The sequence below is a fragment of the Echiichthys vipera genome (assembly GCF_963691815.1).
Source record: "Echiichthys vipera genome assembly, chromosome: X".
NCBI classification, from domain to species: domain Eukaryota; kingdom Metazoa; phylum Chordata; class Actinopteri; order Perciformes; family Trachinidae; genus Echiichthys; species Echiichthys vipera.
This window is the reverse complement of record NC_139825.1, coordinates 13,352,354-13,380,198: the sequence shown is the minus strand read 5'-3', so window position 1 is coordinate 13,380,198 and position 27,845 is coordinate 13,352,354. Positions and strand designations below refer to the sequence as shown.

The 27,845-nt window shown below is 38.3% G+C and overlaps 1 protein-coding gene across 4 annotated transcripts; it reads right to left on the bottom strand.

Annotated features, from left to right (window-relative positions):
- Window positions 1–14: 14 nt before the first annotated feature.
- On the bottom strand, window positions 15–27,845 carry ece1 (endothelin converting enzyme 1). Of its 4 annotated transcripts, none has more exons than XM_083938621.1 (19): window positions 27,716–27,845; window positions 18,451–18,537; window positions 15,687–15,825; window positions 12,012–12,224; window positions 11,771–11,895; window positions 11,489–11,635; window positions 9,771–9,836; window positions 9,253–9,441; window positions 8,388–8,530; window positions 8,127–8,241; window positions 4,857–4,967; window positions 4,321–4,419; window positions 4,068–4,145; window positions 3,856–3,959; window positions 3,410–3,520; window positions 2,708–2,775; window positions 2,368–2,558; window positions 1,688–1,783; window positions 15–1,017 (listed from the first exon to the last, which is right to left on the bottom strand). In XM_083938621.1, exons 2-19 carry the CDS (start codon window positions 18,535–18,537, stop codon window positions 841–843), a joined length of 2,259 nt encoding a protein of 752 aa, XP_083794747.1. In that variant the 5' UTR covers window positions 27,716–27,845; the 3' UTR covers window positions 15–840. The 4 variants fall into 4 exon arrangements, with proteins under 4 accessions (XP_083794747.1, XP_083794748.1, XP_083794749.1 ...); XM_083938622.1 differs by lacking the exon at window positions 27,716–27,845 and adding an exon at window positions 18,918–19,081; XM_083938623.1 differs by lacking the exon at window positions 27,716–27,845 and adding an exon at window positions 18,741–18,801.

Here is a 27,845-nt window from a genome sequence, read left to right as displayed (position 1 = left end):
GACAAACGTGTTTTAAGATTGGTTTTACTATACAAAATAATTTGTGACAGACTCTTGCTCATAAAAACAGTTAATGCACATCATAGCTTAGCCTATATAACAAAGTTTAGGGTGAAAAAATAGTTGATGCTTTAATTTATTGGTCCTTCATTACAGAAATGAAATGCCAACAACGAGACACAAATATAAAGTTAATATCTCTATAAAATGCAGTTTGACCAGACTGTACACAGCATGTTTCTGAAATATTGCATTGGTTCAGAGACATATGGTTGCTGTTGTATTATAATGTATTTATGCAGATTCTTAATAAACTGCTTTACAACTGTCCATTTGAACCAGATTTTCATTTTACATCAGGCCAAATGTCTTGTAGGTCCCTGGTTCACTGTCATATAAAAAATTGTGACCATAAAATAAATACATTTAAAAAATAAACAGGAGCAGATCCAAGCACAGTGAAGAGTTACATAAAAAAAGAAATGGCACTTTGCTTATTTATCACTTTATGTGACAAACAAGTAGCTCACAAAATTTGAGAGTGGTTCCCCCATTTTCTGTAACCATTTGTTGGGTTTCCAGTGTCCAAAAAGCACATTTATGGCTACATTTTACTTCAGATGTTGGGGAATGCTGTTTGCTAAACCAATAATCATTGTGGAGAAGCACCGCAATCTTCCATACAGGGCAGGCTCATAGTCCTGATAGGAGCCTGATAAGCATTTAGTGGCAAGGCAGCAGGAGTTTCAGTGGTTCTTTCGTTTCCCATCCAGAGAGACTTTGTCATTCTATTCTCCAAAATGTCAATTTCTCTCCTTGCTGATAAACAGCGCTGAGGCATCACCAAAGCTCACACTTATGTTTAGGATTCATTGGAGCATCTGCTTTGCAGCCAAAGTGCTTTGAGAATTCGTGTGAATTTGAGATGGTGCCGATGACTCTGAATTTTGATGGACTGTGAGGATCTGTGATGACGCCCTCATGTGAGCTTTCAGGTGTCCTGACAGAGCACCACACCTGCAGGGATAACAAAGGATAAAGAGACACAAAATGAATGTTTCTGCATTGGTCCTTCTAAATTATTTGTTGATTTCTATGAAACATATAAAGAGATTTCTGAAGAGACTGGCCAGAGTTGTTTTCATCGCTCAGTATGATTTTACATTTTTTGTAATAACAGCACTTTGAAGTGTTTTTTGACGTTATACATTCTAAATTTCCTGTCTAGAATTCATATAGGCCTGGGCTTGTTTTATTCTGATATTTAACTTTAATTCCCCCTCGAGTTAAAAATGACTTCACTGTGCAGAATTATGTTTGGGCAGTATTGCCCTAGAAGGCCTTTTTCCCCTTTCATTTGCTGAAGGAGGAAAGTTTCTTTATGCCCTTCCTTGTGGGATGTGTAAACTTAAAGCCTCTAGGGTATAAACACAGACAGTTTACTTAAACGAAGTAGGAGATTTGTTGTGTCCAGCAGTTAAACTTTGAAAATTAAATTAATATTTAATATTTGCAAATTCATATATTATGGATTTTTCAAAGTGGGAGAGGGAGAAGATGTCTATCAAACCATAGCAGGCACCAATTATTATTCAACACAAGTATTTAAATATGTCTTAAAACATGTCTGGAGGGAAGCTTTAAGACACTGTGAAATAAGAATATGAGTAATATGAGTGATACAAACCTGGGCGAACCCTACAAAAAATAGCTGATTGTTGGTCATTCCCAGGGCAGGCAGCGTGGCCTCCTCGCCGTTCTTTTTGATCCAGTTCACATAAGCCTTCGAAGCAACAAATGATCATGTTAAGCACATGCATTCAGGGATTTGCTTGTGTAAAAGTATATAATGATAGAGACCAAGGGGAAATAAAATATCCGCTTCCCGCAGTGTTATTTCCCTCTGGTTTACATGTACCACTTACAGTAAAGTAGGCTGTTTTTACTTCCATAAGATTTGCTCCTCTGCTTCATGGGTTATGACCTTTCATTACACGGAAAGAATGTGTGCATGTGAAGAAGTAACCAGAGGCTGACAAGGCCACTCGTAACCACCTGTTGCATTTCCAGGCTTCACTGTAAACTATAAAGCTGCTTTTTCCAATACAGATGAATGGATGTGACCCATGAAGAATTATCTGATGCAGGGGATTAATGTCAGATCTGCGTGATAGTTTTCTGACCTTCTAAACATGCAATCTGACAATGTTGCCGTAGGAAACATAGCAGCGGGGCTCTGAGCTTTGTCTGTTGTACCAGCATTTAATTGTGTTTCTACGTCAGAGTCAGAAAGCCATTTTGCCCTTACTTTTTAAGCACACACAAAAAACATCCAAGGTTACTCATGCTTCCTGTGTGATATCAGACCTTGTAGGCGGCCTTGAGTCCACCGTTGTCAGCGATGTTCTCTCCCAGCGTGTGTTTTCCATTCAGAGGCTCCGTGTAGATGCTGTAATTTCCGTACTGCTCCACCATGCACTGTGTCTGCTTCTTGAAGGCCTCCACCGAAGAGTTTTTCCACCAGGGACGCAGGTTTCCATCCTTGTCATATTCCCTGCCTTTAAATAACAGTTTGAAATACTTCTGTATTTTCTGACACATCATGCTTCAAGACACTTATTTTTCATTTGATCATTTAGTATCAGAATAATGATGATATTTGTCAGCCTTTTAAACATAAACTGTTTAAAATGTTTTTTTTACCAACCTTGGTCATCGAAAGCATGAGTCAGCTCATGTCCCATCACAACTCCAATTCCACCGAAGTTAAGAGCTCTAAAAACAGAAAATCATACATTTTGAAGATGTACATGGAGCATACCTTTATAACCCCTCAGAGGCATTATAAAGTGAGGAAGAGATTTAAAAAAACATATTGTCAATTTTTGGGGCTTTACAGGAGGTTATGTGCGATTCTATTTCTTTATGGTCTCTATGAATAGTGAGCTGCCCACACTCTCTCTATTCTGCTTTCATGTTTTTGTGAACTAAGGACAATGTGGAGCTGAACGATATGACCAAAATCTTCTATCCTGAAGGGGTAATTTCATATCTCGATAACAATACATGTCAGGATATAGAATGTGTTCTACTTTTTCCAGCTATAGACTGACTTTGTACATGCATGCACACAAATAGTGTGGTGTAAAAACACCCTTCCTTTTAAAACCTTTCACACAGCATTTTCTGAGAAGTTTAAGTTAATGTGCTTGTTATTTTCAATTTAGACATATATCGACTGTACATCACGATATCTTGATGATTTCATCACGATACCATTCCACTGAAAGACGATAATATATCATATTGGATTAGCCCTAAGACAATGTTCCACTTGTTTTCTAGTCTATTGTAATAAAATCCATCCAACATGATTCAGTAAACCTGAAGTGCAATGCAGAATACCTACTTGGGCAAGGAACGACTATAAAACGGAGCCTGGAGAATTCCTGCAGGCAGAACCATCTCATTCTTGGTTGGGTTGTAATATGCATTCACGGTCGGAGGGGTCATGCTCCACCTGAAAAAAAAAAAAAAAAAAAGGAACACAGAACCACCATGTGAGGCTCACAACAAGGCCACAACAAATTCTGAATATCAACTATGTGCTGTGCCAGGCTGACTGCACTTTGAAAGGCATGGGAACCCTCATCTCTCCCATCCCCCCACTAGCCTAATTAGAGACAAGGATCGGTTCAGTGCAGAGCAGTTGGTTGCCTGGGAACATTTGTGGATGGCAGCAGTATTCTGCTGAGTCAGGATAATGGGAATATGTCCCTGTGGGAGTTTGCAGCCTGCTCTCTGTTGTCGGGGGGTGGGGGTGGGGGGGGGGGCTATTCACTGGAAGCAACTCACTGGTTTCTGTTGGGAGTTTTCCTCAGTTGGTCTGCAGTCACTCTGGCTGAGAAGTTGTAGTACTGCATGACATTCTGGAAGTAAAGTTCTGACACCACCTCAAACTAAAAGAGAGATGAATCAGAAGATACAGAAACATAGAGTTCGGTGAGACATCATGTGATACATAAAAGTGACACAATGACATATGAAACAATTCCACATTTACCTACATCATTGAATACTTTGTCCAGCTTTGTGGCGTTCATGATGAACTCTGGATATCCGACCATGTTGTATATTGCATCTGCCTGTGACAAACAAAAACACAACTATAAACACATAGACATAAACACATTTTCACACCAGGTGGCAGTAAAGTATTTTTTCAGCCACTCCTGCACAACAAAACAGAACTCATTCGTTTCTTAAAGCTGCAGAAGAAAAACGTCCAGGAAAGCAAAATACACAATGGCTTTCTCCCACCTTTTCTTTTGCTGCTTTTTTTGTGTCTGAGTCCATCCAGCTCACATACTTCAGGCTGTCCTCAAATGCCCATTTAATCTGTGCAACCATATCTTCAGCCTGAAGCACAGAAGAGACAAAAAAAAGTCAGTGGCACACCATCTCACACAGCAGGAGCAGCTATTTGGGAGGGAAAGACTTTGAACTGGACTTTACTGCTATTATTGCAATAATTCATATCATTCTACCATAACCACTGCACTAAATATTAGTCAAATTTATTTTATTATTACTGCTATTATTCAAATAATTCTAGTATATCCACTGCAATAACTATTATTAGTCATATTTGTATTACTATCATAGTTGTTAATGTTATTATTGTGGCTCCTGGGCATTTCTGGATCTCTCTCTGTCTTTTTGCTCATGGGAAAATTGTTGGGTGTAAATCATAAATAAATCATAATGCACTCTAGATCAACTCTATATGAAGAGTGTCCTGAGATAACTTTTGCTATGATTTAACATTATAAATAAAACTGACTTAAAATCCTTACAATGTCCTTGCTGTCCTCGGCAAAGGTGGCTTTCACAAACATGGCGCCTAGAGCGAAGCCCAGGGCGCTGTCTGTGTCGCTGACGCACAGCTTCCAGCGTGGAGTGCAGCTCTGCAATGTCAAATCAACACATCAAGACTTGTGAAGACTTAGTAAGTAATTTCCTCATTTCCTACAATCATCATGAAAAACCCAACAAGACACGGGAAGACTTGTACCATTCAGCTGCAGGCTACATGTGTAGGTGGAGAGAATTGTAGCGATGGTGAAGCAGTAGCCAAGTGAAAGTAAGACTGTGAGAATGTTTCTACTAAAACAATGCAGTCTACTAATCCTGTGAGAGTTTGGCGATGAATGTGTTCCTGCTTCAAGCCCAATGCATGCTGGGATAGTTGATGTGATCTTCACAAGAAATTTTTGACCTCTGCACTCAGAGAGATAACAGATCACAGCTCAACTTTGTCTTTAAAAACACCGTGGGCTGAAAGATGCAGCGTTCTGAGTGTTAACCACCAGGACATCCTACAAGTCATTTATACTCAAACCTAAAAGGGGGGGTGGGGAAGGGTATCAGTGGGGAAAGAGACACATCCTTATTTATAAAGGGCAGTTTTCACTTAGTCAGTTTCACTTAGAGTTCTGTTTCAAGTGTCATTTAACCAATAAGACATGAATAGTCTTTGATTTGTTAAATGTGGTTATGTTTCGCTTTTTCCTGAATTTCTTAAAAATCTATGTTTTAAACCTACAAAAACTTGAATACAAAATACACTAGTTGTGTATTATTGTAAAATTATACTAGGAATAGGAGGGGAATTAGAGGGGGAAAATGAATCAGTCACCAATATGGCGGCTGATATAGTAACATTTCTGAGCTGGAATGAAATGTGGATTTTGCACCAGTTTTACACCAATATGAGTCAGCAAAGGTACTCCGAAGGTTACACTCTTAGGTTTAAAGGTTTTCATATCGGCGCATATCGAAAAACATATACACTGATATACACTGTGATATGCAATATTGGCTGATAATAAGATCGGTCGGGCTCTAATTTGCAACTTTAAAATCAAAATACCAAACTCAATCAAGTAATTACCTGACTGCATGTAAAAAAATAAAAAGTCTGTATGTGACAAAGTTATTATCAGGTGAAAAGAAGGACAAGGGCAAATGGGGGTGCATGCATACATAGATAAAGAGGAAGCAAAGTTGGAGTGAGGAAATGAGTTGAGAATGCGTGAACACAGGCACAAATGGAAAAAGAGACTTAAAAACAAAGAAAACAGATACACAAAGAGATGCACACAGAGGGTTTGGGGTTTGTTTTCACAGCTACAACCCGAGAAGGCCGAGGGCACAGGATCTTGCTCAGATATAGGTCGGGTCACCGGAACCTTCACAGTGAAACAGTTACTCCCTGAGAGGGTGCTATTTAATGTACACTTAGACAGGACATGTGTTTAAGTATTTAGCAACGCAGATTATTTGGGTTTGATTAACTGTGGATTTAACATTTATGAATGGAATTTAGTTTGTGAGGCTCAATGTCAACAGCAACAACAACAAAACAGTTTTTATTGGAACAAATTCATTGGTAGAAAAGAGTTCCAAGGAAAACTGTTCATAGTGTGGTCTGTGGATTGTGGAACCATGGCTAGACAAATGAGTGGGTTTTTTTTTTGGAATTTTGCCAAACTGGTCTCTGAGCATTCCTTTTAACCACCTGACCATGTTTATGTACGTAAAAAACAAATTACTGATAAGGCAGAAAATCATTAATAAATAATGAACTTAAAAGTTACCCGTCTTAAACCTGCATTTTTTTGCAACTTGTCAGTAATCATATTTCTCCTCTATAACATTCTCCACCATAACACTTATTTAATCAAGACTGTGACACACATGTTTGTGCAGTTTAAGTGTTTTCTTATTTTTATATATATATTCTTTTTTTTTTGGATACAATCTGTAAAATCACAGGTTTTCCTGACTGTCTGCATTTTACAGAAAGCCTGCTTTTATATAAACAGGTTTATTTCAGTTTTAATGGAGTGCTGCGGATGATGTTGGCCAACCTGGTGGTTAGCACTGTTCTGATTCCCTTCACAAAAACCCTATTGATTTGATTTTGGATTATTGCTGAAAATAAGCTCTGTGGCGAACAAAAGTTTATCATATTTACATGCTTTGTTCAACAAGATAATCTAAACTTTTCATCTTATTTTTGAAGCGAAAATGCTATCACCAGAAGTAGAAAGCTCATATTAGGGTATAAACCAACTACACCACCCACTAGCTTTACAGTGATTTCTTTTACAGCGCGATGACATTTGTGGTCTCATTTTGCCACTTGTTAGCAACTGCCTTTTACAAGAGACGTACAAGCTTAAAAATTTGTGAGTGGTGTATTTACTGACGTATTTCATCTTGTAGAAAAAATTGTTAAAATCTCTTAAGCCTGTGGTAACCACAGCCTTTATTTATGACATTTAACCAAAAACCCATTCAAAAATTGGATTGACTTAGAGACGACGCAACCATAAGTGCAAGAACGCTACTGCAGCTCTCTATTGCGATGTAATTGTACACAGGGGCATACAGCTACATGTAATCACTTTTTCCTTCATTCTACCATAATGCTAGGTCGGCCCCGCTCTTTGTCTAGCACACGCGCGGACATAAACATCCTGTTAGAACCCCAGTTAAACATATAGGCCAAGAATTCAGGTTGTCCAGCAGAAATTTTGCTGTGTTAAGCAGATTTCTCTTTTAAACCTCTTTCCCTGAATAAGGAATCCAGGTTTTCTCCTTTACATAAAGTTTAAAAAAACATGTTGCTATATTGAAGCCAAAAAAGCACTGATCATTTGCAGTTCTTGTAAAGTCTTGTCATAATAAAGGGAACATTCTTCCTCTCTAGGTGCCCATTTCCATTTATCTGAATTCAGGAACAACAAATCCTCTGTTGAGTTTCACACATAAGAACAAGAGGGGAAGTAAAAAGCTTTCCAAACTAAACTGGCTTGGGGCCATTTCCTCAGTCTACTGGCCTTCAGAAAAGCCAAAAAAGCAGAAAGACAAGGACACAACTTGGCTGCTTCTATCCGGTTCACAAACATGCTAAAAATACATTATCTGGACGAGAATCTGCCACAGTAGTTTTTTTTTTGCACCAATGTTTATCTGCTTAATCCCACCTCTGTTTATAAATCTATCTGTGTCATGCTGGATTATAGTGACTGTAAAAAGGACTGAATTTCATCTCTCACCTTCTTTGTTCCGTACATGACCTCAAGGAAGCGCTGCTCGGCATCCTGAAACCGTTGGTCCAAAATGGACACCATCTTCCTCACCACCTTCATTATCATGTAGTTGTTGAGTAGGCTGAAAAAGGAAATATCAAACTCATTGTGCCTTTCAGTAGGGTTTGAAAACATGTGTAAATACAGTGTAAATACATGAAGGGACATAGTAACATACAACCTGTACAGTTTTTGACAAATAAACTGAAATAGTATTATTATTATTACCTTTTATTTGTTTTAGTTATGAGGTCAGAAACTTGCTGGAGGTATTCTTTGGCATAAACAACCACCGGTTCTGACTCGTTGAGCGGCACAGGAGCAAACACTTCTGTCAGGTATGGCATCCAGTCCACTGCGGGAACCAAAGTCTGCAAAGACAGAGATAAACCAAACACAGACGCAGAGTTTAGTTTAGTTAGTTTAGTTTTTGTAAAACATAAAAAACAAAACAAACCCGGTATACAGAAAACTCAATATAAAGATTCTCACAAACGACATCATTAAACAACCAAATACATATTACAGGTCCGAAAGGAGTCGGAAAGAAGTTTTCACTTATCAGAACATCTGTGTCAGGCATATATAATCTCTATACCTCTCAGAACAATAAATGTGTTTTTCGTCGTCTTGAACTGATTTAAATTTGGACTTTAATGTAGTTCTATGTTCAAACCAACGAAATATTAAATTCCATTTTCCTCTTAAATTATACACCCTCCTCTCTGTCTGAGAACAGTTTCTTTATGTAGCCAGGCAGTAAAGAGTTTCTTGCTTTTATTATTAATGTGTTCGAGATATCCAACATTGTTTATGGCTCTTTTTTGTAGTATGCTTAATAACTGTATGATGTTTTTGTAGGTGTTTCCACATACCTCCACAAAGTAACTCAGATACGGGAATACAAGGAAACAATACAGAGGGTTTAATGAATGATGATGAGTTTTGCAATTTCCAAACAGCATAATCTATTTATTTGTGTCAAACCACCAGTCGCACATTTACATTTATTTTTTCACATAACAAAGCTTCACAGGAGCAGTCATGATTTGTAGATGCTTGTCAAAATTACTGTCTTGTTGTTGACACTTACCGTCAGATCCTTGGCCTCCATCTTATGGTAGATGAGCTCCTCATCCCTTCTCTTCTCCTGAGGGACTGTGATGTTGGCCAGGGTGGTTTCAAAGTCCACGATCTCCTCCATCAGCATCCGAGACGTCTCCTCTGAGCCACCCAGGAGAACCCCTAACTCCATCAGAAAGTTGAGGTATCCCGACAGATACTGCAAAGACAAATCAGGCCCTGCGGTTAGGTGGATGTGTGGGTGGTTGGGGAGTTCAATTAGGAATGTAACTCTAAACTATGCAAACATAAGCTGCTTTGCATAGTTTTTTCCCTGTGAAGCTGAAATACTTCTCTTTTAATATTCATTGACTTTATTTGCAATGAGCCTTTGTGTATTGTCATAATTCAATTATAAGTCAATCTTTTATTCTCATTTCAGAAAATTCCAGATCTTGATTTGATAACCTGACTAGAACTTTCATATATTTTATTGTCCAACTTTGTACGTGCTGAACTGCTGTAAATCCAACTATTCGCCCACAGTACCTTTTCATTTGCTGTTTTGTTGAGGTAGTAATCCCGGGAAGGAAGCCCCAGGCTGGACTGATCCACCTGGAGTCAAGAGAAACATCCTATGACTTCATGTTCAGCCTTCATTTCGGCAGTTACAAACAAGCTTTTTGTTTTCATTCCTGTGTTGCCAGCATCGAAGCAATGCATGAAGTAGAAGCTTGACAAAGACCATATCTGACATTTGTTACGGTCTCATAAGATCCTACAGAGGAATAAACTCTCATGTCAAACTATTTGAAACTAAGACCACTTAGCCTGGCACCTCTCAGTTTATTTTTTATTTCCAAGGGCCGTTATCAACGGTGCAGAGCAAAATGCCACAGATAGGGAAAAAAGTCGACATGTTATTGTTAGTTATATGTGAGAACTCTGGCTGTATTATAGAACAGGGACTTTCTCTCACTATGTGTTATGGAGTCGACAGGAGGGTCGGAGATTGTTATGGGAAAAGCCGAGGTAACTCACTATGTTTTCTAAATATATCACCTTGACAACCATTACTGTTCGACTGCATGTTAAAATGACTCAGCTCTGAGGACTGCCCTCGGAGCATGTTGAGACACTGGTGTTTAAGTGTACTATATGCTCTTTTCTTGTACAGGAATACATTTGTGTTTTTATTATAACTTGATTCTGGTTCCGAACTGGTCCTTGTGTCACAAGTTTTTCTAACAACAGACCTGTAACCAATCAATATCAACACACTTACTTGGCAACAACTGTGGAGGTGCTTGGTCCGTTTTGAAGCAGGAAAACTATGCTGGGTCACAAATACAGCTAAACAGAACACTAAAATGTGTTTCAGAAAACACTTTAGGTGAGAAATGGCCGATAACGACATTTAGAGTTTTGTGAGCCTGGTAAGCAACACTGGACAGAGAACACCAGTTAGTCATTGTCCTAAACCCGCCCCACATGAGATAAACGGTTGTGATTGGCTTCCCCAGGTTCTGGCCAGCTGGAAATCTGTCTGTATGGAAGAGGGGCATTAATGTATTAAAAGAACTGGATATGGTGCAACTGCTCAGCCACTTGCGGTACATCAACGAAAAATCCCCCTGCAGCCCCTAAACCATTTTCTCCATAGACCACCACTGTAAAAGAGATGTCTGTAAAACTGTTGATAGGACGCCTTGAACTGCAAACAAGGTCAATTATGACTCTTTCTATTGGGATTATTTTACTTTTAATGAACGTTTTTTATTTGTAAAACTGTCATCGAACTGAACCGAGAAAAGCGAGTTAAAAACGTGACGTCCTCGCAACGTGATGTGAACTTGTGGCGTGAACTACTGCAAATATCCAGTGGCCATGTATCACAGAAGTTAACCTTGATGTGCATAAACTTTTTTGGAGTATATGCCTGGCCAACAATTCTCAGTGAACTGAATGGGAGCCATTTCGGGATCCAGTATCTAGTTCTTATAATACATCAACAGAGAGGGACCAGGCGTAACTGCCAAAGCAGATTATCAGCAGAGATAAAACTTGTCCCTTGAGAGAAGCCTGTAAAAGTGTGTTTGAGGGATTTGATGTAAGGACGTAAAGGTTAATGTTAGTTTTTAAGGATATGATAAGATGTTTAGCGAAGAAAAACTTTCTTAGATGTAAATATATGATTTTTAAATAAATAAATAAATGTATGTAATTGTATATATAATAACAAGTCTACAAACCCCTGACCCTCTCACCTGGATGATGTTACTGTTGGAGTTTTTGGCATCAGTGCTGACGAACACAGTGAAGAAGGGTGAGGTCCGGTAGCTGGCTGACACCATACGTAAAACTTCCTGGAAGTTGTCCTTGTCCCAAGGTCCAGTCAGGGCCCATCCCCCTATCTGAAACAGGCAGTGTTTGTAGGCAGACACTAAAAACAGACTGCTGGATGCGGGAAATTTGTTTCTTTTAATAGAAATCAAGGACTGAAATGATGAATGTGTTTGATGTCTGACGGCTTTAGGAAATAAACATACCTGGCTGATTAGCTCCTGTAGTGGCTTAGCTTCTAATTCTTCAATCTTGGCTTCATTCATGCAGGCTTGGTAATATCGCTGGGCCTTTTCTTCAGCCTCACTCAGACCTTCAATTGTTGTGTTTTCTGCACAATAAAAGACTTAAGATCAATTACATGAATGAAAAGCAAGCCAATTTCCTCTTCTCTGGAAAAACACTGCAGCTGAGGACACTGCACTGCACTCAGACAAGGGCACTTACCTAATAAATGCTTCATTACAAGCATGTTGTGTTCCCAGAGGTTGCTGAAAGGTCCCCAGCGGGACTTGCCCTCAGGGAGCGGGTTATTCTTCATCCAGCCCCCACAGGCAAAGTTGTAGAAGTCATTGCAGGGGTCTATGGATCGGTCCAGGGCTCTCATGACCGTACTGGCCACATTAATGCATGGCTCTGTTAAGCACAAGCCCGGGTGAGCTGCAAGAAAAAAGATTTAAAAAAATGTTGAGCAGGTGTCGCGACCAAAAGCCACCATTTGATTCAACATTTGATTTAAAATTTGAAGCCACTGTTTGACTATCGAGCCTTGATTGACTGTCGTTTACATTTTTAAATTTGTCTTTAAAAAGACGAAGACAATAGGGTCTCAAGTGTGATATAACTGCCATGTTTTTTAACCAAACTAACATTGATATTGCAAGACAATCCATCTCGTCAGGCTCAAAGTTATGCATTTGCCTTCAGAACCACGGTGAGCTGGCCAATCAACCAAAAAGTGTCCTGTGAGGACCTACTGGGGGGAGGGGCGAGCGGGGTGTGACAACAATGAGGAGAGTTTAATGTTTGCTCAAAACAACAACATTGAATTTAGGAGCTCCTAAAAAGGTTAGCTTAGATGCTGCAATGGCATTAGTTATGTCAGAACTGGAGAGGTTTTCTTCATCAAGAGAAGAGAATGGCACTGAAGGCTTTTTTCGAAGGAAAATATGTTTTCCGCTCTTGAGTTTGCTAGCCAATGATGGACAGATGGTTCTTTCAATCACCTGCCAGGTATTGACCTGCCCTTTTCCGAACAGTTTCTAATGGCGGCTTCTCAGATGGTTCTGTGAAACAAACCATCTGACGCGTCAGGTTACCAAAATTGAGGCCATATGATCAAATATAAATAATTCATTTAAAGTAGGGGAACCGCCGATCCTTCTTTTAATTTTGCTAGCTGACATTGAAACCCTTGGCTTTTGTGGACAACTGTGGGTAATCTGTAGGGCTGTACCGAATTATTATTACCGTATTTATTTTACTTTCTAAGCTAAGTATCAAGTACCATAGATAAATCCCTATTTCAATTTCCAAGCAACAAGAAAAAATAGAAACAGGGCGTTTGATAAAAGTTAAGTTCAAAATGAGAGTTAGGACATTCAAACAGAAAACTACATTTTCATTGATGCTCACTCTCCTTGGAGTTAGGACATGGTGTTAGGCTCATAGCAACATTATACTATAACAGAAATCTTTATCTGCAACTGTTCAGAAATCCATGTGTATATAGAATGAATAGTTTTTAAAAAAAAAAAAGAAAAGCTGCAGCAGCATTTGTTTGTTGATTGAGACCAAGTAATCTGAAAATATTTCATGGTAGGATATCCAAATTCACGTGAGTCTTAAGACCATCTGGAAAATATAACTTTTATCAGAAGAAACAGCCAAAATAAACAACCTGGATGGAAAATCTCGTCTTGTAATAATCCTTTTTAAATAATTAGCTGAAACATGAGGTTTGATGATCTTGTCTAGGAGGAGAATGTCACATGTTAACTATTGCCAAGTGATTATGTAATTGTCTGATTGATCAAAAAGATTGCCAGATGAAGGTTCAGGACCCCAGAAGAATTAATGTGGATGTTTTGAAACTAAATTTTGAGTAAGCTACTTTGCTTTTGAAGGGTATTTTACTTGCTTTTAGATAAATGTCATTACTCCTTTTGTGTGTTGTGTAAAACATCATTAAGCAAAAGAGATTAGAGGGCTAGCACAGAGGCTTTTGACCCCTCTGTGTTACTTTCTAAAGTTTAAACACGAAAGCTATTTAACGGGAAGAGCATTGGAAAACTAACAGTGTTTAGAGAAGTAGCAGTACAGTTCGCGGGAAAAGCTCACCTCTGGTACTTGACTTACTGTAAAGACTTTCATCGTCTGTCCATATAAGGTATGAAACAGAGACGGAGACATAGTTACGAGCAGTGATGAGGTTAGTACACCGAGGAGAATTCATCCTCGTTCCTTTTATTATTTCAAAGTACGATCTGACATGCGGTTCTGAATGGGAGGAAGTGGCATTAGGTTTCCCATGGTAGATTTGAGGAAACAGGCACAGATGAGACACCGCCTGGAAGTGATGGTAAATCCACAAGTCCTTTTCCCATAATGAACAAGCTCTAGGGAGAGATTTAGAGTTGTTTTTAGGCAGCTTAGCTGAAGGTGCGGCTTTGGTTTTATAAAAAAATAACCACATATACTGTATGAAATAGTACAGCCCTGTAGTCTTTAGAAGAGATACATGAGAAACCTCTTAGATAAATGTGGATTTGTTGTGCTTTGCATTGTTATATGAACAAAAGTAATGCCCATTTAAGGAATAGTTTAACATTTTGAAAATTGTGTTTTTAAGCTTTACGATACATATGTAATGCGTATAAGATTATGAGTCGATGTGACCCCTGTACGTGGTTAGGATTTTCTGTCAAAAAAGATCATAACTTCATTACTGAAAGTGCATACGTTAAATTAAGCACATAATAAATAAAGATATTCTCATACAAGTGACATGATCATAATAAAAATATTTACATGCACTGCTGTGAGTAAGAAGAAAAGATTAATTCCTATATGACACTATGTGTTAATTCTTGAGTTTTTAGAGGTCCTGGTAGGTGGATTGTATTAGCTTTGCTGCTGGGCGTAGCGTTATATTTAATGTACAGACATAAGAGTGTAATCAACCTTCTCATCTAATTCTGTAAATAGGCGTATTTGTCAAACACTACCTTAAAGTTATAATCCATAAGCTCTGAGACACCTTGTTTACAGCTACCTCCTTGGTGGTAAGATGTAACTGCAGGTGAGCCTGTTCTTTCAGAGCCTCCATCTTGTCACGTTCACTGTGTTGACTTTTTTTTTTTGCTCTTTTGTAAACTTTATTGACGCACATTCACCTCTCTACTTCCAGTCTGTACCCCTTTCACACACACACACACACACACACACACACACACACACACACACACACACACACACACACACACACACACACACACACACACACACACACACACACACACACACACACACACACACACACACACACACACACACACACACACACACACACACACACACACACACACACACACACACACACACACACACACACACACACACACACACACACGTTACTATTACACTTCTATCTACCCTTACTACAAGCCTGATTCAGAAGTTGGAAGTTACGATTTCCAATTACAGGTGAACGCAGCATACGCTTCAGTGACAAGTTCCACTGGCAGACCAACTTCTGCTACTGATTGAGTAAACAGTGTCACTAACATGGCAGTGCATTTGCATTTAGAGAGGGAATGTCTCCACAGAAACGGATATTGGAATACTCAGGAAAGAGGCAAGTAGAAGTGCTTTCATTGGTGGGTCATATGACCCATCACCATTGTTTTAACTCACTCTTTGATAGACATTGACTAAAAAGAAAATTGAATAGATGAGAATCGTACAGGTTATAACTTTAAAGCCCTTCTCTTTTTGTGTGAGTGTTTTTTATTTAAAATTATTTCTCTTTTTGGAAAGGTTGCTTTGTTTTTATCGCCCGCAGGTGTTTCTTTTCACTGTATGTAACCATCGCATTGAGTGTAAATAGAACTTCAAACTCACTCTGTTTATAGAAGACCCCGGTTGTGATGAGAGATATGAACAGGCCCACAGACATGACACACACTAAAAACAGCAGCCTCCTCTCTCTCTGCGTCCTGTCTGGCCAACATGTTGGACCGCGTCCGTGCAGAAGAGTCACCTGGCACACAAACACACACAAACACACACACACACGAGAAAAAAAACTTTTAAATGTTAAATATGACCATTCTGAAGGTTTAGCATGGTTAAAACACCTCAAATGACTTTGAAATTAGCTTTGATTTCCACAAACACACACTCTTAATACTGTTTGTTGAACTAATGCAGTGTGGAAAATAGTCAAACAGCTTCTCAGGGATTTGATGACAGGTTTGGTTACAAAGCACAATAGCTTCTCTATCGCAGCGCTTTCAACCCTCCTACATAGAAAAGGTTAAGCATTCTTCTATTGTTCTCTCGCTCCAAGTTTAACGTGCACTCGTAAATTATATTTTGGATAAGACACAACAATCCTGCTGAACCACATCTGCTTTGTTGTGGTTCACCTGTAAAACAATGAGAAGCAACTAAAAACAAAAACAGTACCGGGTTCTCAGAAAATTAACAAGGAAGAATAAATGAGTCAATACTTAGAGGCTAGTGACTTTTAAATCAATGTCGGGTGCAGTGGATCTTAAACGAGCACCGCCTATTCCTTTGCTTTTTCTACTGAATGTTGCTTTAGTTAACGCTGCCAAGGGAGCTTATTTGCTACAGGAATGACTCCAAGGGTCACTCACAAGTCTTTCACAGAGTGCATTTAGCACTCTGGACAGTCTTTGAGTATCCCTGCTGTAAATAAATGCAGGATCTTGGACCTCACATGCATCCTGTGGAAGCCCCTGCAGTGTGTATATATATAAAGGATCCAATTTACTGCTATTAGCTCAGATGAGAGTTCAACAGTCAACTGAATAAAATGCCAAAGCCACAGTGGCTTCTTAATTCCAGGAGCTCAGCATGTTCAGTCAGTTTGGATCTAACTGTGTTTCTGAGTGTGACTGTGAAAATCACTGCCAAGCCTGTGCACTTTCTGTCTGTATTTTATCCAGAATCCCACTATATTACCCTTGAGAACCCAAGCAAAAATGATGGCAAAATGATGTGAACGTCTATAATTCAAGCACTCTGTTTGGAGCCCCTTCAGGTACAATTTTGGTCAAATAAAATATGTGAGGAATGACTGCACTGAAGGATCTCAGCTGCGGTTCAGAAGTGGAAGAAGAGGGAACAAACTGACTAGAAAGGAGTGCTTAAACCATTTATACGTTTTTCACAGGCAAACCGTTTTTAAAGCCATAAATAACAGGTATGGTAAGAGAAAAATAAGCAGCTATTTATACAATATGATACGTGGCTTTAAAATGCAGAAGCAGTCTATGTGTGCAGATGTTTACAATCTGCAGTGCTGCCAATATTTCAGAGTATAAATATAAGTGTTACAACAGCTTAAAGATTTCAAATGATTTAATTGTGATGCAATTTGTTTTCAGGCCTCTTTTTCAAAAGACATATTGAACTCAAGAATTACTGAATAAATGAATCTCAACTAAGAAAATTAAGGTCTTATAGTCTGATAACTCCTGACTTCAGCAGTTCCATGTGTTGGACTTTGAACGTTTTTGAATTGTGAATTTTGTGTCGCTGTCAACAAGATTACAGTCGGAGTTGGTATCTTGTTGCAAAAAAGGGGTCCATAACCAGAACATCAACCAGAAGCTGACACGATTACATTTGTTTTTTAATCCATTTGAATTTTAAGGACAGAAGTATATAAGGTGGTTCAGACAAAAATAACTACATTAAAGGTAACAATGTGTTTTTTTCTTTATCTCAGCTAGCATGATTTAATCACTGTATGTACTGTACTGGCAATAAGGCAAATATGCTAGTCATTAAACGTCTCACACAGTAAAGCATTCAGGTACGTTTAGCAGGTTGTCCTCTGCAACATATTATGGAGAAAATATGAAAATGTGTTTCAAAAAGAAAAGACAAGGGGCTTAACATTATATCACAAGAGTCAGTCAACAGGTCCACAGCTGCAATGGTTAACCGATTAATGGAGTAGTTGTCAATAATCGATTCATTGTTGAGAGGCATTTTTTAAGAACAATAGTCCAAATTCCACCTTCTTAAATGTGTATATTTTATGGTTTCTTTACTACACTCAACTAAATATCCTTAACTTGATGAAAAAAAAATATGTGGGGATGTCATCTTGGGCTCTGGGAAACACTGATCAATTTGTTTCACCATTTTCAGACATTTTATAGACCAAACAACTAATCAATGAACGGAGAAAATAACTGACAGATTAATCAACAATGAAAATAATCACAAGTTGCAGCCATAGAAAGGTCACATCTCACAACTTATGAATCAAATAATGTATTTGTTTCAACAAAAACCATCACTTTTGAACTGATACTGCAAAAATAACTTTTGCATTTTTACTTCGACTCGCTTCTCATGAGTTGAACTGGATTCATGACGCAATGAGCCGGTGAAAACTTTTCAAAAGAGCACCCAAAAAATTAGCAGATGTTCATCTGCAATCAAAGCCATTTTATAAGTTTACATTCATATAGACATCTACCTCTAAAGGTAGACATATTGCAGTATGTCTATTGTGTGCACCAGACACCATGAATAATTCCTTGTATGTGAGAACCATGAGATGTGTGAAGCCCTCAGAGGCCTATACATTTTCCCTATGTTTGACAGTGACCTGTTCTTTTACCTGCATGGGTGATGAAGGGTAGATGTCATCACCGGTGGAGTCTACCAGGTCCTCCTCATCAAGCGTGGCTCTCTTATAGGTTGACATCTGAAAAGTCAAATGCAGAAAAGACTCTCTCAGTGCCTCCATGTTCCTTCCAGCCCCTCTCCTCTCCCACTGATGTGTGTGTGAGAGAGCGTGTTTGTGTGTGATGTCTATTCCTCAGTAGTGTCTGAGGCTTAAGGGTAGGGTTTCCCTCTAAAATCCATCAGGAGCTATCTGGTTTGTCTGGTTGTAGCGCTTCCACTCACACAGCCGAGCTGACATTCAAAGAGAGTGTCAGTCCTCTCCTTTTAAAAAGCACCTTTCTGCTCACTTCAGCCCCAACAACACCTCTCACAGCCCCCATGGCATCTGGGGGATCCCTGCCCCCCCCGCCCCCTCCTGCCCAGTGTCAAATGTCACAACACCAACAAAAAAGTCCTCACGAAAATCCTCGTTAGATCTCCTTCTGGGTCCTCTCAGTTTTGTGGCTCTTCCTGGGCCATTTTTTTCTGAGACTTCCTGCTCAGCCCAAGTCTATGCAAACACGGCACGAGAGAAGACGGAACTACTGAAAAACAGGAAGGAGCACTGACTTGTGTGACTTACATGACCGAGACGGAGTGTGTGGGAGTGATTGTGTGTGCGGGGTGTGAGTGCATTTCCCAATGTGGTTTCACTCAGATTTGGGGAGGGATCTTCATAGTTGTAGTTCACACCCAGTGTCTTGTTCTATAGGACATGATACTCTCTGGGGAGGAGCCTGGGAACAAACATCCTCCCACTACATGCTTGCAGTCACTGCCCGTGGCAACCGTTACCTGATAGGCAGTTCGTCTGCAGTTCAACCCCTCACCCACACAGCCACTAACACGTGATACAAACACAGCAGATTTTACTCATTAAATGCAGGCAGAGTTAGTGTACTGAAAGATGTTTAAAACTTGTATGATGAAAAGGTAAAGGTTTAACATCTCCAGATGTTACAAGTAAACAGCTAACATACTGTTTAAGCAAATTATTGTAAAACGTTATACTAACTGATACTGTAGCATTGCAAAGGCAGGAGGAGTTGCATGGAATTAATTAAAAGCATTGGCAATTAAGGAGAGACACTACAGGCAAAAACATAGTTTTCAAGCACTAGTCAATTTTGAGATTTTGGGCTATTTTGCTCGAGAGAAAACATCCAAAATACACATTTCAGGGTTCCTACACCTTTTCCTAAGTCAAATTAGGCACTTGTCAAGCAGTTCAAAGTGCATTTTTATGCTTTTCTAGCACCTGTGGTAAACTACATACTGTATTTGTATACAGTACAATACTCACTGTTCAGTAAACTTATTATTGCACTTGTTCATCACATTACATTGGATGTTATTGTCCTATAAACAACTAACACGATGTTTAGAGACAGCTTTCTACAGACGGACGACAAATTAAAGGAAAACTATCTCCACAGAAAATAATCACCAACTATTTTTCATAATATGTTAATCAAAATGTCAGAAAGTGCTGTTTTTACAGTCTCTCAAATATGGAGATCTTCTTTTCTCTGTGTTATATCATATAATGTACTATCCTATATACCATACATTTCAAGTTGTTTCAAGCATTTTATTCAAAATTAAAGCACTTTTCAAACCTTCAAGGATTTCAAGCACCCGTACGAACCCTAACTACATGGGAAAAAAGTCAACATGTTATTATCAGTTATATGTGAGAACTCTAGCTGTATTAATTGTTTTGTGTTTCCCTGTGAGAACAAGGACCCTTTCTCACAGTGTGTTGCGGAATCAGCAGGAGGGTAGGTAATTGTTATGGGAAAAGCCGAGATAATTCACTATGTTTTCTAAATATATCACCGTGACAACCATTACTGTTAAACTGCATGTTAAAATGACTCAGCTCCGAGGACTGCCATCGGAGCATGTTGAGACACTGGCTATATGATCTCTTCTTGTACAGGAATACATTTTTGTTGTTGTTGTTGTTGTTCCGAACTGGTCCATGTGTCACAAGTTTTTCTAACACTTTGTCTTTTTGCATTTTGTAGATTTATCTTATATTCACCAAAAGTTAGCATAAGATAATTCCTACTTCGAATATTTAAACAAACAATTTCAGAAAACTTGTAATAAAACAATAGTTAATCTAATGGGGAATTTTAATGGTGAAATCGATCTGTTAACATTCTTTACCCTATTCGCCTGTATTGTCTTGCAAAATGTATGAATTGCACAATATGTATCTTCAACGGCTGTTTTTCTCACTCTGAGACAGAAATCTCCACTTCAGCAGCACTTTCATACACCAAACTTTTCAGTTTTCTTCCTCTCTATGTTCTAAAGGTTTGTACAGAAGGGTTGTTTTCATGTATCACTCATAGTCTGATCTATACAACATTTTACTCCTAAAAACACAGCATATTTTCTGATTCATAGAGTGATAAAAAGGCAAACCCTGTATTATATTAACAAATATTTCATAGGATAATACCTCATTTGCACATTTAAACATTACATTTCAGAAAACTACAAATAATGTGTGTCTTAATGCAAGTAATCAACTGGGAAAGTTTCATGACGATATCTGTTTTTGAATTTTTACCCTATTCACATGAAGTGCCTCCCTTTAAAATGTACAATCTGTGATGATGGTAAATGGTTGCTCTAATAACTAAATGTATCCTGTTGTAGTGAAATGTTGGTTGTGGTTAAACTTAATGGGAGAAGAGCCTGTAAAGAGTTCATTAAATAGTCGCCTTGACAGAGTTCCTATAAAGTTTGAGTAAATGTTAATTGTTGCACATTATCAGCTGTGTTATTTATTAGCTATGAAGGTGTTCATAGTAGAGTCTATATTTGCTGTCAATTTGACCCAAAACTGTGCTGTACTATACTGAGCTATCATATTTGACACCTTCAGAATAGGGCCGCATGATAAGAGGAAAATATGTGATAACGTTTTATAATTAAATACAATAATGATTAAAAACAGGTATTAAAATGTACTCAGTCCTGCTACTTTTAGTATAGTCCAACAGTATTCTATTTTATACAAATTTAACATTGAACTGAACACGAAAGACACGATTAAAAAATAATAATAGTTATATTTTAAAGTGCAGTTTTCTATTGATACTCTCTTTCAACTAACTCAAGTGCCTTTGCAATGTGTAGCTGTCTATCACGATGTGTTTACTGGACAAGTCGTAATTTTCATCAAGATACAATATTATATTAATTCTTTACGATACTGGACACTTGATATGATGCTGATATCACAAAGTCGGCCACAATATGATTTTGATTAAATTCAGGGTCCTCCGGTCGATTTGAGAAGATATAATTTGCCCATTTCACACAATCAGGGGCATTTATATCAACTCACTCTTTATAGCAACTAAAATATGATTTTACACATTTATTACTGAGCTCTTCCAGATATTTAAATGATAAACACAGTAGGGACTTCAAAAGAAACACTTATCTTAAAGATGACGATCCAGATCAATGTATCGTTAAACCTCTAATATATACCATACCATCCTACATTAGACAACAACTTAATCTAATGTTTTCAGATGCTGTGGAAAGTTCAGTGTTTATAAACAAAGGTAAAACAGATATATATCCATTGTATGATTAGCTGATGAATACAAAATTCTTATTAGCAGATAACATACTTGTATTTAAATAATCGGATTTCAATTCAAATTAAAATGCTATTTTAAAACTTGTAGACAAAGGTCCTACAACTGAAACAGGAGGCACTACAGAAGCTTATTTACCTCTAATTCTCTTACTACAGTTCCAGCACTGTGAAGAGGGTAATGATTAACCTCAGCTGTCTGTTAGTCCGACAGAGACACAGCTCACTCCAGACTCATCCCTCAACACATTGTAAGACTCTGCACCTGACGTAATGCCGAAAAGAACGATTCCTGACTATATTTTATCAAAAAGTACAGTCTCATATAAACATAGTATAAATGTTACTTGACGAAGACAGATTCATTTTTTTGTAAACACAACCAGGAGGCAATCCAGTGGCAGATCCATGCTTTACTTTATTTCCTGTAAACATGCCACAGATGAAAAGTCATGTACCCACTACTAGCTTTCCAGGGAAATTCAGGCAAACTAGATTTCTGTTAACTATCAAACAAGATGGCAGAAGCCAACCTAGTAGCACCAGGAGGAGGGAACAGATGTTGGCTTTATCTTGACAACAACATATAAAGCTTATAGAATCAATCACCTGTGCTAATGCATTTTCAAACTCCTCATATTATCAGCTTATGAAAGGACTGTTGGGTCAAAAGATGGAGGGCTAGATGGAGACAGACGGGAGAAGTATGAGGCCGACCAATTGTTTTTAGGACACTTTCAATTACATAAATGGCTTTAAATGACCTATAGCTGAAAGCAAAAAGTGTCTAATGGGGATATCAATATTTACACACACGCACACACGCACACACGCACGCACACGCACGCCGGTGTTGTTGTTGTCACACTCACACATTCCTCAGCAAACAAAATAACAGTTTCTCACACTTTCCTGGCATTGAGGTCTGTGCAGATGTGCTTGCACATGTTGCCACACAGATTGACCCCCCTGAGCAAAAACATTGCCTTCCCTTTCCTGTTAATGATATTTGGTGACTACTATCAGCCATTTTTTCTGTGAAGTCATGATTTCCCCTGCACATCCGGATCCAAATTTATTATCCTGATTAGGGTGGGAAAAATCACTAATTACTGATATGGAGGTTGATATAGTGAATTTTGGAGCTGGAATGAAAATCCAACTTATTTGTGAGGATTGTGCATCGATTTTGCAGAAAGCTTAAACAAATAACTTTGTTAAATAAAATTTAACATTATTATGCATTTACTGTACATAAAATGTATTTCACTGTCAACCAATTCTACAAATGAACACTGAGAAAATAAATACAAATAAAATAGCTGAATAAACATCATGTTCAGTATTTGTCAAATGCTGACAATTTAAAAAAAGGAATAAATAAAAATAAAATAAATAACTAAATAGCACTCTATATTCAGTATCAGTCAGTTGTTGACCATTTCAATAAAGAATAAATTAAAGTAAATTAAATAACTAAATATCTCTTAATATTGAGTATCAGTCAGTTGTTGACCATTTCAATAAAGAATAAATTAAAGTAAATTAAATAACTAAATATCTCTTAATATTGAGTATCAGTCAGTTGTTGACCATTTCAATAAAGAATAAATTAAATTTAAAAAATGTATAAAAAACCTAAATGACACCATTTCTAACCCCAAGCATTTCTGCATTATATGTTCTGTAAATAAGATTCTCATAAAAGAAAACATTTACGCCAATACTGATAACTACCAATAGATACTGATAGATAGTGATGCCCCGTACTCTACAGGGGAATTGTTGGGTCTATGTAAATCATAAATAAGTCACAGAGTGTGGTCTTCACCTAGTCTGAAAGTGTCCTGAGATAACTTTTGTTATGATTTGGCACTGTAAATAAAGTTGAATTGAATTGATGTGTCTGTGACAGGCCAATATCTGCGAAGTGACATATCCATCTGGCTCTAATCCTGAAACTAGGAATACATATAAAAATCTAAAATTGAGAGGGCATCATCATGTCGTCACATACTACTATGGTAGGAGAGTGAACTCTGTTGAATAACATCTGTAAAAACAACTACTGAGGAGTCCTGGCTGATGTCTTTGCTTTCTGGAAGTCGCGCTAACTGGGCGCCATCTAAAACTACAAATATTGTGTGTCTCATGATAAGAGTCTTAGGTCATGGTCAGTTTGATAAACTCCCACTGTGTCCCACAGGGCGTGAAGATGTCTCCCCAAAGACAAGCTGGAAGTATGAGTGGTCACAATCCAACAATTCTTGGAAATGGCGCAGGCCGCGGCCTTTGAGTGAGCCTGTAAACCGCAATTATGCGTCAGTAATTCGTCACTGATCCTGCAAACCAGATGATTATTTGTAGGGCAGGGGCATTCCTCCAGGAATAACTGGAGCGTGTTTGTGTTCGGGATCGGGTTCTGCATGTACTGTAGTGTAACAGTGCTTGACAGTTTGTTTCTGAAGAGAAAAATGAGAACAGGACAAGAATTTAGAGAAATAAAAAAGAATAGTGAAAAGACTTGAGGCTGACAGGGCGTAAGTGGAAGGAAGGAGAACGCAGGTGATTTACAGACGTGTTTGACGCAAGCTGGCAGTTAACACATTTTGCATCTGAGGAAAGGCGGCTCAGTAAACCACCATAGTAAGTCAGTGTGATGCAGGAGCGAGAAGTGGTTTCAGACCACAGAGGAACAGTAATTAAAGACTACATGCCAAAAACAATCAAAGTGACAATTTAAGCCTCAAATTCTGTGTGACTCGACCTCTACTGTGACCCCAGCTTCTGCTTTTTAGTATCCTAATCTCTCTCTGTCACAGAGATAACATGGAAGTCACCCACAGCAAAACAAAACTTCCTCTTCTTGCTGAAAGTTATCAGTTAACCCTTTTGTGAATCCCAAAGGAGAACACAGAGTTTGGGGAAACATTCCAGAAATACCACACGGCCAAATGTAAACATGACCACACTTCTTACTACAACAAGATCAAGCAAGCACAGTGCAAACTATTTCATCGGTAATCTCACCTGAAGGTAAACTGATTGAAAACACTGCAACTATATTATGTCTAAGGTTGTTTGCTGCAGTGGTAAAAGCTGCCGTGTACAATCCTGGACCTGTGTGCGAGGTCTTGACCCTGTGCAATGTACACTATGTACTTGCTGATTGTGCGTTCACATATCAATCAAACAAACAGAGATGATAACACAACATGAAGACATTCATAGGTACAGCTCCTAGCCACTTCAGTTCTCACACTTAATCTTTCTGGTCCAGTCCCCTGTGTTTCTGCCTCAAGGCCATAGATTAAACAAAGCTGTCTCAGACTATAGCTTCTGACCTCTGATGTCGGGACAGCACTGGAAATATCTTTCTTTTCACAGTGCAGGGATGTTTCCTTTGGAGAAAACACCCTGATAATCAAGTGTTAACAAAAAAAGCTACTTTCCCAGACAATCAGCTTTTATCCTGCTCTGGAGTTGGGTTGTTAAACTAAGCCGAGTGACGTTTACCACAATCACAACACTTTTGATTTATTTTTAGTCATGCATGCTTTAAAAACAAACAATCAAGAGCTTGCATTTTCTCTCATATGGTTATTAATATGCAGGCTGCCGCTTTGAAATTCTTCAGATTCTAGGTTGACAGATCACTCTAAGTCATTCTTCTGTGCATGTTGCAGATACTGTGACGTATGTGCAATGATCACATATCGGTCTTGGTATGACTGGCATCCACTATTTCTTTTGCACGCAGCTTAGTTTTATATTTATCAGCCTCACTAGGAATGTACACTCATGATACCTTCTATTTACATTCCAGATTTATATATAATGATTCAGCAGATTTTTTTGTTTGTTTCTTTCTTTCTTTACATTATTTTATAAAGATAATATATAATTTGCAAGTGAATGAAGGATAATTGCCTGAAATTAGAGGCAGCATATCAGTTATTTTAGACAGAGTTAAGAACGGAAATATATTGTGAATTTTACGTCAGAAGAATGTAATTTAAAAGCTCCAACTTTTTGACTTTTTTCTACATAATGTCAGGATTAAAGGAGTGGCACATGGAACGCTTGCTTAAAATGAGATTTTCAGCCAAGGCACAGACAGATAACATGAGATTACCTGTTCCTGCCGTTGTTATGGCGCCCTACAGCACTCTTACGATCACACATAGGTAATAAATAACTGCAGAGTAAACCAAGCTGCCTGAGTGCAACTCACCCAGAGCGGTGTAATGTTATTAAACCTATCGATCAAATTACAGGAATTAACTTGTACAATTAGAGATCTGTGTGTCTCCTATTTCATGCCCGAGCAATACAACATTTCCCTGAATCAAGCTGTCTAATAATCATCAGCCTACATGTTTGAATTTGTAGCACTTTATATCAATAATAAAGCAGAACCAGAGCTTGAATGATACAGAATAAGAAGATACAGAGTAAGAAGACACAAATGTCTGCCTGTGATCATGTCTGCCTGTCTTGTCCAACTGACTTTAGAGTGTGATGCAATCTTTATTTTGGCAATAAATCGGTTTTAATAAGTTTCAACATCTTGGTCTGTATCCAGAAGCACTTTTTTATGTTAATTGTGCTCTTCCTGTGAAGTGTTTCGCGACTTCTGCTTTTAAAAAATACTACTATATTAAGCTTGCTTGCTTTTTCTACACCCTTTCAACAGATGAACACGATGACATTTTACATCTTCCATGGTTTTTCTAAGTTGGTTTATGTTCAGAGTTAGTGTTTGCATAAAGATATATTTTTTGATTGATTATCTAGTTCATGTACTTTGTTGCAATCTCCTCTACAAGACCCCTAGATGATAAATGAGCCCATACAAATTTAAGCTAACATTTAGACAGTGAAAGTAAATATTAATGTTATGCCACTGCACCATTAAATCAAGCAAAGCAAACATGCAACTGTATTGTGGCTGAACACTATTTTTGGTCTGTAAGTTGTGGTTTTGGTTGCAGCTGGTGGATTTATTCAGGATAGAGGCTAGACTGCTATCTAGAGACCACTGAAATAAATTGAAATGTTAGGCGGTAGAGGGGCAATTTGATTTTGGCTACATGACTCACTGAAAGTACCCTGAGTAGCCGAGTATAGTGTTTAAAAAGTCCTACTGAGACAGACTCAAACCGGAAAATGGATTGTGACATATTTATTCATTTTTTTTAAAGTTAGAAGTAGCCTAAAAAAATGCAAACATGTAATGACAACTTAGTGTATAGCTGCAAAACATAAAAGCTCCCATTGAAATAATACACTGATTTTATTGGAGGTTAAAGCACAATGCAGCTGTGGTAAGGTCAACTTCGTGCAAGGCCAACGTTACATACTCTGTAGTTTTGCAATAAAATATAATCACATAATTGCATTTGTTTACAGCGAAATTTTATTAGTAAAGCATTTAGTTTCACGGCAACGACGGGGGGGCTATAGTAACAGTTGCAGAGTACAATTGAACACATGTGACGTTGTTTCATGCCTCAAACAGGTGGTTTCACCTCATTAACCTCTTTTTCTTAATCAACGGTATACATGTGAGTGGAGGACATGTTCTTACCCTGTTTGCAGATGGTCCGTCCGCCCCTCTCTGCGTGACTCCGGTGTGTTTTCTGACCGGGGGACAACGAGGGAGCCTCAGCTGAAACGAAACAAAGAGACCAACTGCGCTTCACTGTCAAGATAGTTCA

What these genes read in the sequence shown, in the direction of transcription:
- ece1 (XM_083938620.1), bottom strand. Translation starts at nt 18,579, where the DNA reads ATGGAGGCACTGAGAGAGTCTTTTCTGCATTTGACTTTTCAGATGTCA. An exon ending in TATAGTCGTTCCTTGCCCAA is followed by an intron (nt 2,776 to 3,409) that starts GTAGGTATTCTG and finishes TTCTGTTTTTAG; the next exon opens with AGCTCTTAACTTCGGTGGAA. An exon ending in TTTTTGTAGGGTTCGCCCAG is followed by an intron (nt 1,018 to 1,687) that starts GTTTGTATCACT and finishes TTATCCCTGCAG; the next exon opens with GTGTGGTGCTCTGTCAGGAC.